Raw genomic sequence first — 17,275 nt, 5'->3', positions numbered from 1 at the left:
TTCTGGTAATTGTGTACTTTCTTATCTTTAGTCTCAGGTCTCAACTAATGGTCATTTTCAGCAGTGAATTTAGAAATGTTAAGAGTATTATCAAATCTTGATGAAAGAGACTGCAACTCCCAGGAGAGAATAAGTAAGAGGTAGGGTTTAGCTGCTGTTATATCTAAAGGTAAGAGAATATAGTTTCCAAATAACACTGTATTCCTTGGCATATAGTTTAGAAGTGAATAATTTGTTTTCATAGCATAGTGTGGGAAATGATGTAGCAGTTTCTTTATACTAAACATGTTTTCTTTTTTTAAAGTTTGCTGTCCTCACTTGTAATTTGGTGGTGATGTGTTTTGCAAGTATCAGGCAGTTGAGAGGGTTAACATCCTGGCCTCAGTTCTCCAGTCAATTTGAAAATTAGAATCTTCCCTAGATCATTATTTCCATTTCTCAGTGTCTGTTAAAAAAAGATTATAGATGTTGCTAGTTGTTCAGTAAATGTCATATTGCTGCAGGCTTGCACAAGGTTGTGACTTGGCCTTAGCACAGAGGAATAGGACAAGCATTTCTATTCACCACTGTGGTGACTCATCCTCAGGAGAGAAGTTAAAGAGTTTGTGTACACTGGAGACGGTAGGGCCTTGAACAAAAGGAAATGTGATAAATTTCTCACCCACTAAGATTCAAAAATTCTCTTGTAGGTATCACCCCTCTCATCCCTGTGCTTTATCATCACCAGTTATTTGTTGCTAATAAGCAACGTAATATTTTGTTCTTTCAAATCTGTTTTTAAGTATATTTCTGTACATCATCAACATAGTTTTTCCTCCTCTGACCACCAACCTAGTAACTACTCAGCTCCTTCTAAATTATACATTTTTTGGTCCTCTAAATACATTTTTAAATTTCCTTTCTAAAATGGACCTGCATTTTCAGGTGCATTTGTTAGAAACAAGATAGATAATTCTGCATTTTATATTCTCAAAGAACAGTCTTCTTAAATTTAAAGAATAGAGACCAGTGGAAGTATATACATGCCTTTTCATTGGGTACATATTTGTTTACTAAGGGACCTCTAATCAACCACTAGCATCTAAACTTGCCTTACTCTATTTCTCCAAAATAATAATTTTTAATTATTATAGATAGCCCACATTTGTTTCTGTCTCAAAATTTTTTTCTTCGATTTACCTCAAAATGTACACTCTACCAGATTTGATCTTGTCTTCTATTTGTGGTTCCACTTTCTCTATTTATTGCTCTCTGCTCTGTTTACATATGTTTTAATCTTCCAATAATTTTACTTGTTAATATTCTATAAGAAATGTTATAGTTCTTTCGCATATGTATCGTCTATCTCCTGAACTAGCTATATAAACTTTTTAAAAAATTAAATAACTTTTTAATATTATGCCACAACATCTAATAGAATACTATATACTCTCTAGGGGTATTCAATAAATATTGTTTTGATACTTTATATTTCTCACCACCCTAGTCATGGTCCTAATATCCTTTCAAATCTAAGATGAGAGAGTGATTAGCAAAATGTATGTAAAATAGCAAGCAAACTGATAGTTGTGGGTGAATCAAAGGATGTTCTGAGAACCTTTTCTAATGCTGCTTTAAATTCGTGTGCTAATCACACAGATGGAAACCTGTCAATGAGTAAGTTGCCAATCTTTAAAACAAAGAAGACCAGAATGGTTTGTATTTGCCGTTTATGTTCTTGTCTTCTGGGATTCAGTAATCTTTTTAGCCCCTCTCCACAGTAGTACATGTATATGCCTGGGTAGCAGGCTGATTGCTGCTGATGGTACTAAAATGTTTTGATAGGAGAAAAACTGTGCTGCCACCTTCCTTACAAGCCCAGTGTTCAGAAATGACCTCTTTGCACATGGGCCTGTGGTGTATCTTTTTTTTTTGTACAAGAGCAGAATAAGGTCTGACTCTAGTTGATTGAAGTGGTAGTTTTAGATTCTGATAAGAAGACCTATTGCTGGTGAGGGATGTTGAAATTGCAGAATGAGTTTGCAGCGTGAGGCAGGTCTGCGTAGCAGCAGGTTGATTTGCACCGTGAGACAAGCAGCACATATAAACAGATGGCCCAACAATGAGTCAGAGCAACAGATCCTGAGCAGGTAGATTGGCTTTTGCCTGATTCTTAACATGGTTATGGAGAGTGGAATTTTAATGTCTGCCACTTTTCAAATGAAAAACAAGTACTTAGTGAAAGAAATTCTATCCATTGGGAAATGGAAAATATGCATTATTAGGTAGAGGAGAAATCTGACTGCCACTGGATCTGGACATTGAAAAACCAACATTTTTGGGAGCTGCTTCCTATAGGCTTGGTCCAGCTTTATCTTTTGGCATGTGACTATTCAGCATCATTATGCCAAACGCTTCAGCATGTGATGTGCAACAAGAAAATATTAAAATTATATCTTTTATATTGGGTTTTAAAGAATTATAAACTATTTAGTTGCAAGCACAAGTCTGATATTTGAGTTAAGAAACATTTTTTAAAAGGATACCATGGCAGTAAGTGTCATAAAAACTTATAGTAACCTACGTTTACAATGGTGTTAAGCAAAAGAAAAATATTAAGGGAAAAGTCCTTTAGTTTCATACATAAAGCATAGAAAAAAGGAAAAGTGTAGTAGAATTCCCAGATCTAATCATCTATCTTCAAAATGTAAATGTAAACAATCATTGGTCTGCCAAACACTTTCAGAAGTACTAAGCATCTCGTTAATTTTCAAAAACAAGATTCACCGTAGTTTTATATCTCTAGAAAAGTGTTTTAAATATAACATTTGATGAAAAATGCCATGCCACTTGAGTTCCTATACTTTAATTCTCTGATTGTCAGATTATACTTAACTGTAAACCGACAGCCTTAGTGCATACATTTGCCAAAAAAAGCAAGTTAGTAGTGAGTAGCACTACTAACCTGTTGGCCTTCCTTAGGTCACTGTGGTTAGGGATGTACCTAGAAACACACACTACCACAGAGACTTTATTCTGAGATGTTGTGAGGGCTGTGAATGCCATTGGTTAGTTAAGGCAGAAGTATGAATATAGCTACCTTTTGTTCCCAAGTGATTGGGATCCTATTCAGAATTAATTGTGCCAGCACTTACTTCCCAAATTGGCTTTTGTTTTATTTGCTGAAGCATGTAACACCTAGCCTTTGCTCAGTGCACGCATGCGTTCTCTCTCTCTCTCAAAAAGAGAAATTACTTACATGACCGCTGTCAAGGATAGAGATAGACTTAATGCTAGTTCTTAATCAGTTTTTTTAAAAAATGAGTTACTGAGAGAACCATAAGGAGAAATACTTTAGTGAGTAAATTGCCTTCACAACATGCAGCTTGTAGACACCAATGTGATCTAATTGTAATATAGATCACCTGTAATTGTATCACCCTGTAAGCTTTAGTAAATTGAATACATTTCTTATAGGATGCCACGTTATCAAAAGGTAGAAAAATAGTAATAAATTAGGTTTTGATACTGTAAGGATTATCAGAAGATTTTTGAATCACTTTAGGTTTTAAATAAGCTCCCATCATCTGTTTGCTGGTTTCTAGCTTTACATTTTGGTTTGTTTTTGTCTACACATGTATAATTGAGCTGAATATGTGTGCCAATAAGTAGAGGAGCTTCGTAGCTGTGTTCAGCTTCTGCTTAAGTCTGCAGTATTAAAGTGTTCTTTTTGTTGCATGTGCTGCTCTTGCAGACTCTGTAGAGCCTTATCAAATGCAGCCAGTTGGTGCTGCTGGTATGAAAGCACAGGGGAGCTCTCATGTGGAAGGTTAATGGAGTGTAATTATAAAGAAAAATGAACTGCTCAACCACTCTATCTCACTCTACCTGCACCAGGAGTGACAAGTGTTCTGATCTTTTATAAATCCTGGAGCAGAGGTTTAACCATCTAAAATTATGACAGTATAACTGTCACACAAACAAACACCCTGTGAAGTATAGGTATGCACCCCTGTGTAGGAATGATTCCTTCCAGTTATAGGGAGTCCCAGTTAGGAAAGGAGCACCTTCAGCCATCAAAAAAATCTGCTTGTTAAACATTGTACTTTCGTGTCACTTCTTCTTTTCCACTTAATTTATTCCATTTTCTTTTCCTAAAGATGCTTTCTCCCTTCTGATTAGTGGCAAGGCTGACAGCCTGCATACGAGTAGGTCCATTCCACTGTGTATCTGTCAGATGACAAATATCTTTGCTTTCTCTAAGTAGGTCTATCACACTTGCCCCTACAGCCCTCCTTAAATCAACTGGGTTCTTTTTAAAGGGGATGTAAATAATTGTCTCCTCATTCTCAGCATCTAAGTGGAATAGGCTGTAGGAAGCTCGAGTATTGTCTAACAGGTTTTTTTGTGTAGCATAGAGATCATATACGTTTCTTTTGAGCTCAAGATGGAGTTAGATCCTTGTGTCCTGTAGTTGAAAATGTCACAGGGAATATTTAGTAAGGAAGATGAAACTGGGAGGAACAAGGACAGAGAAGGACCAAGGAGACATTCAAAGACTGTGATGCCTAGACAAATCTGTGTTACTGGTGTGTCACATGTCACATTGCCAGTGAATGTTGCAAAGTTGTTGTGCCACTGGAACATCCGAAGGGTAAGCAGAGCTGGATTGCAGAGAGTTGATTTAGTGCTTTTGCCAGCTCAGCACAGAGTTGGAATAAGGTGTTGCAGAGTGATGCACCACCAACAAAACCCCTGACATCTTGTTCTTACCAAGTCTAAAACATAACCACTCTTGGCGAGGCTGTGCTGCCTACTGAGATAAGTAAATTCAGCATCACATACATTAGGCCTGTGGAGACTAAGCAGAAGTGATGGCTGTGTCACTTGCACAGCAGTCTTATTGACTGAGCCTTGGTCTTGTGTGATGATGGGGGAGGGGCAGCCAGGATTTCTAGTAGCAGCTCTGAAAGTGGGAGGCTGATTTTAAACCTGTGTGGTTTATAATGTTATTTCCTCAGCACCTTTGCATATGGGTTTTGATCATCTATGCTCTGTTTTAAAAGCAAAATAGCCATATAGTTTTCGTGGCAGTAGGATTAATCTGTTAGTGAATAAAAATTTTAAACCCAGCTTTATACGAGTGGCTAGTAAGCAAAGTTTGCTGTGATTCACTCTTTTAAAAACCCACTGGGACCCAATATTTTACCAGTCTAAATGTTGCCAATGTACATTAAATTTATTAAATTGAAGTCATTGTTCCAGAATTGAAGTTTTGGGCTTGAGGCTGGAAGGTTAGAAATAGCATCTTAAAATTGTCCATCATACTTCATAGATGAGGAAGCATATCATTCTCTTGGGTTGGCTCCATGTGTATCCCTGCTCAGCTGCCAGAGAGACTATCTTTGATGATAGAAATATAGTCTCTCTGGCATTTTGGAGCAAGTTATCCAGCACTGCACAGTCCCTTTAAGAAATGCCCAGCCCTTCCAAGTGCACATAGCAGTTTATAGGAACTTCACCACAGAATGGACACTGTGGGTAGAATTTGCTCCAGACTCATCTCTTGAGATGTCCTTGCCTCATTTCTGGCTCTCCTGTTTCCTGCCTTGACTGCATCCTCTGGCTCCTCTCCTGCTTGACCCCTTCATTTTGTTGCGCAAGTTACTCTTCTTCCTTAGTTCTACACGGCCTTTGTTTCCTAGCTGTTTACTGTATCTAGAGACTGATGTTCAACAAAAGACATCTCTCCCCCTGGCCCAGCTTCCCACACCGGTGTACTCTACATTTAGTCAGTCCGCTTGGATATCACCCAACCTCCTGTCAGCCCCAGAAGAGTTGGTTCAGACAAATGAGCTCCAGCTCTTTGTTCAGTGAACAGAGAGCTTCGTTCACACTAGTTTTCCAGAATATGGGGAGTCCATATTCTAGTGCCATTTTACTGTGGTAAGTTTTGATTGGTCATCAGTTGCCATATGCCTTAGTTTCCCTGTCTGAATCCATGACAGTTGCCTTAATCCACCCCCACACAATTGTGAGAACCTTATTTGATAAGAGGGTATGAAAACGTACAATTGTAAAGAGCTATATAATCATCACATCATTAGGGAAATATTTGTGGAAAATGGTCCCATCATTTTTTATTTAGGGTTCACTTAGAAAAAATATTAAATAATCCATATGTTTATAACATGAATTTCTTTTTTCTTAATTATATAAATGATTTAGAAAAATCTGAGTACTCAAAAACAAGAACCAGTTAAGTGCAGGAGATGTTTCTAGTGTTTTGGTTAGATTCCAAATCTGATGATTACATTTTGCTTACTAGAATTCCCTGGGTAGCTTCAACAAGGTAGCTTTCATTTTACTGACCTCTACAATGAGGCTGTTTAAACAGCCGCTTTCTTCAGCCCTGGAGACAGTTATGGTTCGGTGATAGAGAAACTGATTCCAGTTCATTCTTACGTCAATGTTACATGATGGGGAGGGGTTTAAATGATCTGTAAGTACTTTAAGCTGTTTTGATAAAGCTGGCACAATTATGGGACATATTATTACTGAAATTTGCTTTATATTTTATAAATAGTTATCTGTCTCCTTGTATCTTCAGATATTTTATCTTATCATATTCTTCTCAGTACTGATTGATTACTTGCTTTTTATGTCTGTGCTGCTTCTCCCTAAAAGTCACACCCCAGCCTTTTCACAGTGGTGAAATTGTAATCAATCAGAAAACCATTTTAATTTTTGGGTTATCTGAAATCCTTTTTGACTCACTTCTTATTGTTGAAAATTTTTCTAAGTAATGTTTGATTCCTCTCCTAGTAACTACTGTTCAGTGAATGTAATTACCGTCTGGGGGTCGAGAACTGGTAGCCTGTGGTCATAATCTAACCAGCAGAGATATTTTGTTTGACTCAAAACATTAAAAGCAATCCTTACATTTGTGGCGTTAGGGCATTCCCTCTCCAGTTGACCTTGGTCCCCATCACTCATTATTATTTCATAGCTGGCTAGCTTCATTCACACATAGTACCTGCCTGACCCTGGTTCCATGTGAATGTTCGATCCCTGTATGAAACCATTCTTTAATGATTTAGCTACTCTAGTGTGTCAGGGTGATGGTACTATGTGCATTATGAGCATTAGTTTTCTTTTAGGTACTAGGTACTATGTGCATTATGAGCATTAGTTTTCTTTTACAGTGCTTATTTGTAGAGGTAGAAAGTATAATCAAGAGACTGTATTCTTGTCATTCAGAGAGTCTTAGAATTTTAAGCAGAAGAGAATGTTGAAGATACAGTGGAGAAGCTGAGACCAAGATCAGGTAGATAATTCACCCAAGGTCACAAACCTAGTTTCATAACAGCTGCAAAACTAGAATCCAGATTTCTTGACGCTTTGTATTATTTCTACTACAAAATACTACCTCTCTACTTATTTTTCCTAAAAGCAGAATGGGAATGTATATACAATTTTTCCCTAGGTGCTTTCGTTGGTTTGCTATATTATGTAGTGTATAGCTGTCGGGGAGGGAGGGCATGGAATTAGATATCAGAAACTAGAACTATTAAGTCTGACTCTACCTGACTTGAGACCTAGGTCAAGTCACTTCGATGCTCAGAATCTCATTGTACTAGGTGGCAGGTAATTGCTATCTGATATTATTGCTGTTGTTTTTAATTGTAACCATTATAGAACTCAACAGCTGCCACATTAGACTGAAAATCAAGAGAACTACTGTGGTACATTCAGACAATGGAATATTATTTGGTGGTAAAAAGAAATGAGCTATCAAGCCATGAAAAGGCATGTAGGAACTTGAACTGCATATTACTAAGTGAAAGAAGTCCATTAGGAAAGGCTACCTGCTGTATGGTTCCAACTACATCACATTGTGGAAAAGGCAAAATTATGGAAATAGTAGAATGATCAGTGATTGCCAGGGGTTGGGGGAAGAGAGATGAATAGGCAGAGCACAGAGAATTTTTAGGGCAGTGAAATTATTCCATATAATGCTACAATACTGGATATATGTCATTATACATTTGTCAAAACCCAAAGGATGTATAACATTAAGAGTGAACCCTAGTGTAAACTTTGGATTTTGGTGATGATGATATGTCAGTGTAGATTCATAAGTTTTAACAAATGTGCCATTCTGGTAAGGATGTTGATAGTAAGCGAGGCTATGGGTTAGGAAGCAGGGGGTATATAGGAATTCTCTGTACCTTTTACTCAGTTTTACTGTGAACTTAAAACTGCTCTAAGAAGTCTTGTTTTTTTAAAAAAAATCAAGGGACTGATCTTATGTTCAGTTCAGTGTCCTCGTCTCATATGAACCTGCACCTCAGTAATTGTGTTGGATATGAAAACTGGAGAACAGTATAGTAAAAGATTGAGCTACACTTACTTCACTACTAAGAAGTAAGCTAAAAGAAGATAAAAATAACATCATTTTTACTGCGGTCATTCCATCTTTTCTAAAACTTGGGGAGTGTGTATGGGTGTATTTGTGTGAAGACTTTAAATATTCATGTAGAGATTTGTCGATTGGATTTACTGATTTTCATAGCCTATGAAAAATTATTTTTTTCACATGAGATTTAATAAAATACTTAAAATTTTAATCAAGTATTTTTTATTCAGTAAGAGATTATTCATGCCTTCTTCTAGCTGAATCTCTATCTCTCTTTAATAAAAACTTCTAGTACTGACAATTTAAAACAAAACAAACCTGCTCTGAAAGTCTGAAAGATGAGTTCAGGTTTCTTCTGTCTCTGATGCCAGAAAACCCAAACTAAATACAGAGTAGTGCAAATCATCCTTTGTCACGTGTCTTGGAAGATCCAATCCCTTGAAGTTACCCATCCCTCATCTTGGCAGCCTACATAGGTGATAGAATTGCTCTCTCTCTGTTGTTTTATGTGGGGTCTTGTCAGAAAGTAAATTTGTAACACTTAATTTTTCTCTTCTAGTGGTTGTAACAAATACTTCCTGATAAACTATTGAGTTAGTGAATACTTTGTGAAATTAAGAGATACTCATTCAGTAGCTTTGAAATCTTTTTATAGCTGTGTGTTTATGCTGTTACTGTAGATGATAAAAATTATGTTTTTAAGTATCAAGAGTGTATTGTCCAGGATGTACTTTTGTTAAAATACTTCCCAATTCAAATTTCAGTGTTTAGTGATTTATAAGACTTGTTCAAATGTAAGGAAAATATTACATTTCACCATAGGATATTTTCTATCTAATGTATCCTGCCTCACAGAGATATTATTCTAATACCATTATCTGTCTTTTTCTCTATTTTAAGAAAAAAACTGCTGAATTGAGGATTGTTAAAATGTGTCCTCGCCTTTAGAAATGATTGATCCGTGTCTTAGTATATGTATTTTGTGTAGAATTTGTTTAAATAATCTGTTATATTTTCTTCTTTCAGCATCTGATTCTGTCTTGTTTCTGGGAAAAGAGGGCTTCCTGCATTACCACAAATTGTACCCAGGGCTTGGAGTCGGTAAAACAATCTGTTTTATCTGAGCAGTGTTCCATAAAATGATAAAGGTTTTTGGTTTGGTTCCTCTCTTTCTCTCCCCCCATTTTAGGATCATTACTGTGCTCAAATTGTATTTTCATATCCCACTTGTCAGGGACAGCCCCAGTGCAGCCATTTCTAATCATCATTCTTTTGTGAGGAAAACCACAGCAGCTTCAGGGCAGAGCAATGAGAGAATTTCTGTCGTGCATGGGACAACTGACATTATCAAGGCAATGCTGCCTTTTAAGTTGTGGGGTAGAGCGGTGGAATGATGAATGATGAGCTGGTGGTGTGTGCAGGTCTAACAGATAGTTACGGAGGGGCATACATTTTGCCGAACTGGAGCTTAATTTACAAATTAATAGCCTCCATGTCATATCTCATTGTGTGGTACAAACACAATGAGTCAGGCACTTTTTATTTTAGCAAGCAACTAAATTACGCAGATTATAAATGGTTCTTAATGGTTTTTTGTTTTTTTTTCTGTTCTCATTAATGTATCTAAGGGTCTTTACTAGGTCAGGTTACATTTAAATTGGACATCTATTTTTTACACTCAGAATATGGCCCTGAACCACTATAGAGATGTAAGAAATCTGGCCTGTACCTAGATTTCTACACAGGGAAGTAATCCCTAATGTGTTTGATTTCTGAGATTGAAAGGCAACAGGTATCATTGTCCTTCTTAATCCTGTACTTTGGGCAATTCTCATTTAAAAAATATAGTTTGAACTAATAGATGTTAAAAAATCAAGTGTTTGAAATATAATTGGCATTGGAAATGAAAGTCCCATTTAATTAGCTGTTGCTCTGAGTTAAAAATTCACACTAGACAAATTGTAGTATTCATTGGTTATCATCTCTTATTTTCACATTGCCCTCAACAGTTTCCTAAACATTCCTCGCCATTAATTCATTTGATCCTCAACACTTTTGTGAAACAAGCTTAGTGTTTCAAAGAGATGTAGAGAAATGTAGGCCAACTGGGTTCTGATTTTGGCTTCTTTGGTCTTTTATTATAGAGAATTGTATTACAACTGTCATTCCCAGCATGCAGTGCTCTTTTTTATTCTGTGTGTTTTTACTATTTTGCCCTAGCATCTGGATATGTTACATATTGGAAAACTGTAGTTCTCCAGGGGCCACATCTCTCTTGTGTGCAACAGCTACACTCTTTTCTTGTGATGCAAGTTAAAGGCAGTCAGCCTCCAGGTTCTTAGAATGGTCCCTGGATATAGGTGGAGTTTGACTCCAGCAGTCCTCGCAATCTTTTATAGTCATGCATAAGGAGTGGGTGGGGTGGGGTGGGGGTTGAGCTTACCTATTAGAGCGTGAATGAACTAAACTAGAAGAATGTAAACTGCATTTTAATCAGGCTATCAAATAAAGGGTCTAATCCCCTATGGAGATGGAATATAAATCCCATTGATATGAATAAAAGGTCTGTTCTCCTGTGGAGATGGAATTGGGCTGTAAAACCTCTTGATGTAAATGTGTGAGTGTGTGTGTTAAAGAAGAGTAAACCCCAAAGAATAATTTTTTAAATTAAAAAAGTAAGCCAAAGTCTAATCAGTACCATGACATATGCGTTCTCCACCATCTGTTAAGCATCTATGTAGAGAAGTTTGAACTTCATCAAAAAAAACCCACATAATTCCAGCTGCTGCTGTTCTTAATTCATTTATATCGTACTGTAAAAATTCCATGGCACCTTGCAGAACTATAAAATAATTATCTGTGTTCTAAACTGTCTTAAGACCAAACATTTTCTTTAGTAGACAACATATATACAGACAGTTCCCTGTGTAAGATAAGGTTGTAGATACTGCTTCTGCCAAACAGGTGGTATTTTTAAAGAGTATATTCCTTTTTAAAGAATTTTAAAAGGTTAGAAGCTATTTGCTGATTCTGACCCTGAAACTGAACATTGGGGAGTTTGGGGGAAACCTTCTTGTGCCTTACAAAATGAGTAAAGCACAATTATGTTTAGCTAAGTATATTTTTATAGCTGCTGCCACCAGTATTCCTCCTCCTCTTCTGTCCGAATTCTGTCCTGTATGTCTCCCCTGGAACATTCCCTCTAATAACTTCCACACATATTCTCCCATTGCATTTCACTTACTACATTAAGAAGGAGCTTATTTAGAGTTTATTGCTTCTTTTCCCTGTGTTTTAGTTCATAAAATGGTGGACTCTTTACTTAATTTAGTAACACATACCTTTTACTTTAGATTGTAATTTCGTCATTGTTATGCCAGTAACATACCCTATTCTTTAGAGGATAATTAGTGTTAGCATTCTGAAGACTGTCATCATATCTCCTTCCTCCGTTTTTACTGTTGATGAATATTAGTGTTACTTATAAATGCAGTGATTGAATTTCAGTCAGACAGTAGAAAGTTTTTGTTTCTTCGAATCCATTCTAACTTCATCAGCAAATATATATTTCTCCATGTTAGTTTTTCTGCACACAAAAATTTTAGTTTCTCTGGTTTCATTTGAGCAATTGGTTAGTCTGAAGACCTGGAAAATTTTTTCACATTTTATGTATGAAGATGGGTAAGATTTGTTCTTGACTTTCTGGATTTGTGAAGTCAAAAGTCTCTATCAGCCTCTGGTATGAAGAGTGAAAGTATGAAGGGTGAAGAAAAGGATGAATTTTTAAGGCAGTACTATGTAAGAAGATGTCTGAGTGGGTGTGGCCCTCTCATGATTGATATAAAAGAGATAATGCCAACTAGAACACAAACAAATTGTGGAAAAGCAAAAACTTAAAAGCACCGACATCCAGGAGGGCAGGGCCTGTGACTGGAGTTTCTTTTGAGAGAAGCTTTCCAAAATTTGTGTGAGTTTGATAGAAATAAACTGGCGGCTTAGTTGGAGGGGTAGAAGCTGGCCTTCCTTCGCTCTGTCTTTCTTCTGTATTGACCAGGGCCATGGACCTTGGAGTGAATGACTGACTTAGGAAAACAAGAACCTGATTTTTAGTTGAATTAGACCTATAAACTTTTGTATTTTTCTTTAGGAATCTGTTTTGCTGTTCTGCAAACTCATTTATAGTTCGCTGAATGTCACAGAATTGATCACCATGACTACCTTGTCTCAGAAACTGTGACTTGAAGTGTCAGAGGCTCTGAACTCTTCTGCCTGAACAAGCCCTGATGAAACCTAGTGATGTGCATGCCAAGGGAATCTGAGGCTTGGAATTAACATGCTGGGTTTATGAAGCAGTTCTTGGCAGATGGATTGGAGGGGGCGGTACTAGCCATTCTGGATGCCTGGCACATTGGCCTGTTGTTTATAGAAAATATATTAAGGAGAGAAGATAAGTTATTAACTTTTCTCCCTCCCTTCTACCTTCATTCTTTCCAGCATTTCCTCTTTCATTTTCTTCATTTTTTCTCTTTTAACTCTCTTGAACTTATTAGTGAATGATGAATGGCACAGTTTCAGGATAATGTTCCAAGATAATTAGCTATATTTTAAGGTCTCCTTTATATGTGAATAACATCGAAGGTATCCAGTTGTTTATGCCAGCATAACTTTCATTAATGATCAGCAGAAGTTGATTTCTTTGTTTAAAACACATAATGGTAAAAGTATACTTACTTTCTGTGGAGACGAGAGGATACTTAGTAACTTTGCCTGATACCATATAACTAAGATTTATGAAATATTATGGCTGTCTTTTCTTGCTGCCACCCAGAACTGGTACTGACTCAGATCAGGGTCCTGCTGGGGTTAATGTGATTTTCGTGTTTTCAGGACTGAACTAGAACAAGACTGGACTGTGGGACTTGGAAAAGCCAGAAAATATATTCAACAACTCTCTTTCTTTAGCCAGTCTTTAAAAGAGTGTGCCCGGCCTCTGTACACCTAAGGAGCACCTTCACTACAGCGCTTACCTAACTTTAGACCATTGGTTTCCAAAATGCAGTGATAGATGCTTAAGTTATGGAAGACATCAGTGCTTACCCCAGAAATTTGATTTTTTAAAAAAAATTTCACAGATAGGCACAACTACACATTTGATATTCTTTTAGTCTTGTGGTAAACATAGCAAGAAGTACAGGAGAGATGCATTTCTTAGCAGCACTCTGAAATATACCAGAGCCTTCTTTCAAAGAAAACTTTACCCAGCTCCTACGATCTGACCCGTGTCCAGTCTGCACAGCTCTCTTTCTTATTTTTCCTCCTCTCAAGGACTAATGTAAGTTTGCAAATATTTTGAACCCTCCTTCCCCTGCCCCCTTGGTTCCACAGGCTTTGTTTCAGGCCCTGGGGGAGGAACAGTTGTGAATGCAGTGTGACTCACTGACTCCCACTTCCCTGATTCTGGTTCTGATTGGTCGTCACCTTGTTCTAGCCATATGGCTGCAGAGTACTCTAGCCTGCATCCCTTTCTCTTTCCTTCCCCTACTGTTCCCTTCTGTTGTACACAACCCTGGGAGTGGGTTCCGGGCTTTGTCTCTTGCTTGTAGTTTACCCCAGTTGGGCAGTAAGTAAGAGAGCACACTGTATTTCCTAAGGATGGCGGTAGAGGAGAAAAACACCCTTCCCTTTTGTGCCTGGTATAGTAATTATTTAGTTTCCTGTGCTGTTTTTGTTCAAAATTTATTTTTTGGCAAGTGTCGCATTTGTGTTGTATTATTTCCTCCTGGTTTCTCTCCTCCTCCTGATTTGAGCTGTTGAGTTTTTTCTTCTTCTTCTTCTTTTTTTTTTTAGTGAAAGTTGTTGGAATCTCTTTTCTCTGTATGCTATGCTACATTTTTTGCGAGTTTGTTAATATGGTTGATTAATGCTGATTAAGATGTTGGGGAGGGGGGAGATTGAAAGCAACTCTAAATAATTCTTTAATTGCTAAATGTCTTAATATTCTAGCAGTTACCAAGCAATAAAATCTACCTATGATACTCAGAATTACCTGTAGCACCACTGCTATTACTTTCCCCTCTCCTAAACTCTATCGGTTCAATGACTCTGCCATTTGTACTTGAGAAACAGGACTTCGAAGACTTGAAAGTTAATTTTTATAAGCATTAGATATTTTTATTAACTTACATTTTTATTCTGCAGGTGGTTTTCGCAAAGACATTGGACTCTGAATCCTTTTTAATATTTAACTACTGAAAGAGAAAGTGCTAGACGTTCCCCCCACCCCAGAAATGGCCTTCATGTGACATTTTCATTGCCTAAAAGGAATCAGTAATAAAAACGTAAAAATTCTCTCAATAATGTATTTTGTATTGACTTAAGTTTTTTAAAAATCTATTTTTTCAGTATTTTAAGGTTCTAATATGTTAAGCAGGTAACCTGCAGGTTGGGATTCTTTAGAACAGGGGTCCCTCAATGCCCAGGCCACAGACCAGTATGGGTCTGTGGCCTGTTAGGAACTGGGCCACACAGCAGGAGGTGAGCGGCGGGCAGGGGAGCATGAAGCTTCATCTGTACTTGCAGCTGCTCCCCAGCACTAGCATCACCAGCTCAGCTCCACCTCAGATCACCAGGCATTAGATTCTCATAGAAGCACCAGTCCCTGGTGCCAAAAAGGTGGGGGACCACTGCTTTAGACGGTATGTGTAATGAAGTTGGTTAGAATCTTAAGCAAGAATTCGAATATCAACCTTGATCCTTTGATTTTATTTAACTCTTTATTGAAAGATCATCTTTCACTTCTTTTTCTCCATTCATAATCTACATTAGAAAATAGCAATCCATTTTTATCAGAAATAACAAACCTGAGTTAGTGAACCCACTTGAAAGTATACAAGAGGAGTGCTGCTTATACTTTCTTTCATCTGTTAGGGCAGGAGAGTTGGAATCCAAGTCTGGCTCCGAATGGATTTTACATATTCTCTGAGCCATTTGCATCACTTTACATATCATATAAAGAGAATGAGGACATTGACTTAGGTGCATAGTATAGTACTGTACAAAATAAATCCTTGCCCTCATGGAGCTTACATCCTGTTGAAATGTATTTTAAAGTAATGAAGGTATCCAAGTATACATTTTTCTTGGATTTGAACAAAGTCTAGAAAATCTAAGAAACCTTAATTTTGAATTTTTATTGCATGTAACTGAATGTCTACTCTGCCTAAACGTGTTTCTCCAGATCCTAGCCTACCAAAGGAGTCCTGCTCATAAGTTGTGCATTTCAGTAATTTAGAATGTTTATTGTTTATATTGCATATTTCTGAGATCAAGAGTTCTTGGCTTAAAAGCCTGTTTAATGTTTAAATCTGGCATAGATACATGATGTTTGTTTAACAGAAATTAGTATGGCTGGTATCTATGTTGTCAGATGCAAAAAGAAAAATGACCAAAAATGTGCCGATCGCAGTTCTGAGTACTCTGCATATAGGAGCTTGTTTGGTACTTGTAAGAACGCTGAGGATATTGGTAGTCGCCTCCTTTTACAGTAACTTGACCAACATCATACAGCCGGTAATTAGCAAAACTGAAGTTTGAATTGAGTCAGTCTGTCTCTAGAGTCGCGTCTTCACTGCTACCCTATACTGCCCTTCCAACCTAACATGCTAAGCTAATATTAGTCATGAAATCTGAGATCTAGTGTGACTTCTATTAGCTTTTCTTCTCATGTGTGCCTCAGTTTCCCTTTATATATAAACGTTTCTTATGCCATGGGTTTCTAATTTGTCAAATCTAAATTTTAGATATTGTAACAAGTTTCAGATCAAAGTCGTCAGAGAATAATAGAACACCGTTCTGATAGATTTTATTTCTTTTTGTCTTCATTTGGTAGAAAAGAGTAGTTGAACAGCTACGGAAGAACCTGATAGTAAAGCAAGAACAACCAGACAAGTTCCAAATACAGCCATTGCCACAATCAGAAAACAAACTACAAACAGCACAGCAGCAACCACTACAGCAGCTACAGCAACAGCAGCAGTACCACCACCACCACACCCAGTCGGCTGCACCCTCTCCCAATCTGACTGCTTCACAGGTAAAAGTGTGGCTGGAGCTCTGCAGGCTTCGTATTGCAGATTGATTTGTTATTGGTCATGTAGAAATGGGTCCCGTTTCAGGTTTTATAAAGCTCAACTGTCACTAAACAAAAGTTACTTTGTTTACTTTTTTGTATTATAACTGGGATAAGAATCACTAGAAATTCATTATCAGAAGGAAACATTACTAAGGAGCAAAAGTTAAATGATTTCCCCCTTTTCCAAAGAAGGAGGGAATGGTAGTCGATGACAAAGAAAAATCTCTTCTCTGTATTAGAACAGAAGTAAAGTCTTATTTTGAATTTCTGGAGTATTTGTTTGCACTTGTTCTAAAAATCTGTGTGACTTGATCACCTCTGGAATCGTTTTTCTGGATTTCTTAGCAAAAAGGCGTGGAGATATTTCAGGGTCAGTGCCCCTGGGACCAGGTAGAAAGAGGCATTTAGAAGGGTGATATATTTCCATTATTCATAGAAACAAAACATTCATTTCTTAGACCATATTCAAGAGAATATGAATCCTGTTCTAATATACTGAAGGAAATCTGAAGTGGAAGCTACAGGTCCAAACTAGAACTAAAGAGTTAGAAGCTTAATAACATTCTAACTTGGTATAGCTGTGCAAATGATTGTCCTGCAAAGAGTATTTAAACTAGCACATAATGTAAGGATAGCAAGGCGATCAAGATACACAAAAAGGGCATATTTGGACATGACAGTCAATCAAGAAAATTATTCAAGCTTGATCTTTACATACTTAGATGTAATATGGGTCAAACTTTTAA

The 17,275-nt window shown here is 37.2% G+C and overlaps 1 protein-coding gene across 9 annotated transcripts in view; it reads left to right on the top strand.

Annotated features, from left to right (window-relative positions):
- PHF21A (PHD finger protein 21A) overlaps positions 1-17,275 on the top strand; it is a 121,573-nt gene that overhangs the window by 69,406 nt on the left and 34,892 nt on the right. For all 9 annotated transcript variants that reach the window (XM_039868000.1, XM_039868046.1, XM_039868036.1 and 6 more), the window contains one exon: positions 16,287-16,490. In XM_039868000.1, coding sequence (XP_039723934.1) covers positions 16,287-16,490 — 204 coding nt within the window. The remainder of the gene's footprint in view (positions 1-16,286; positions 16,491-17,275) is intronic.

The sequence above is a fragment of the Pteropus medius genome, unplaced genomic scaffold (assembly GCF_902729225.1).
Source record: "Pteropus medius unplaced genomic scaffold, Ma_sr-lr_union100, whole genome shotgun sequence".
Taxonomy (NCBI): domain Eukaryota; kingdom Metazoa; phylum Chordata; class Mammalia; order Chiroptera; family Pteropodidae; genus Pteropus; species Pteropus medius.
Note: the sequence above shows the minus strand (reverse complement) of the source record. Positions and strands in the feature narration are given on the sequence as shown.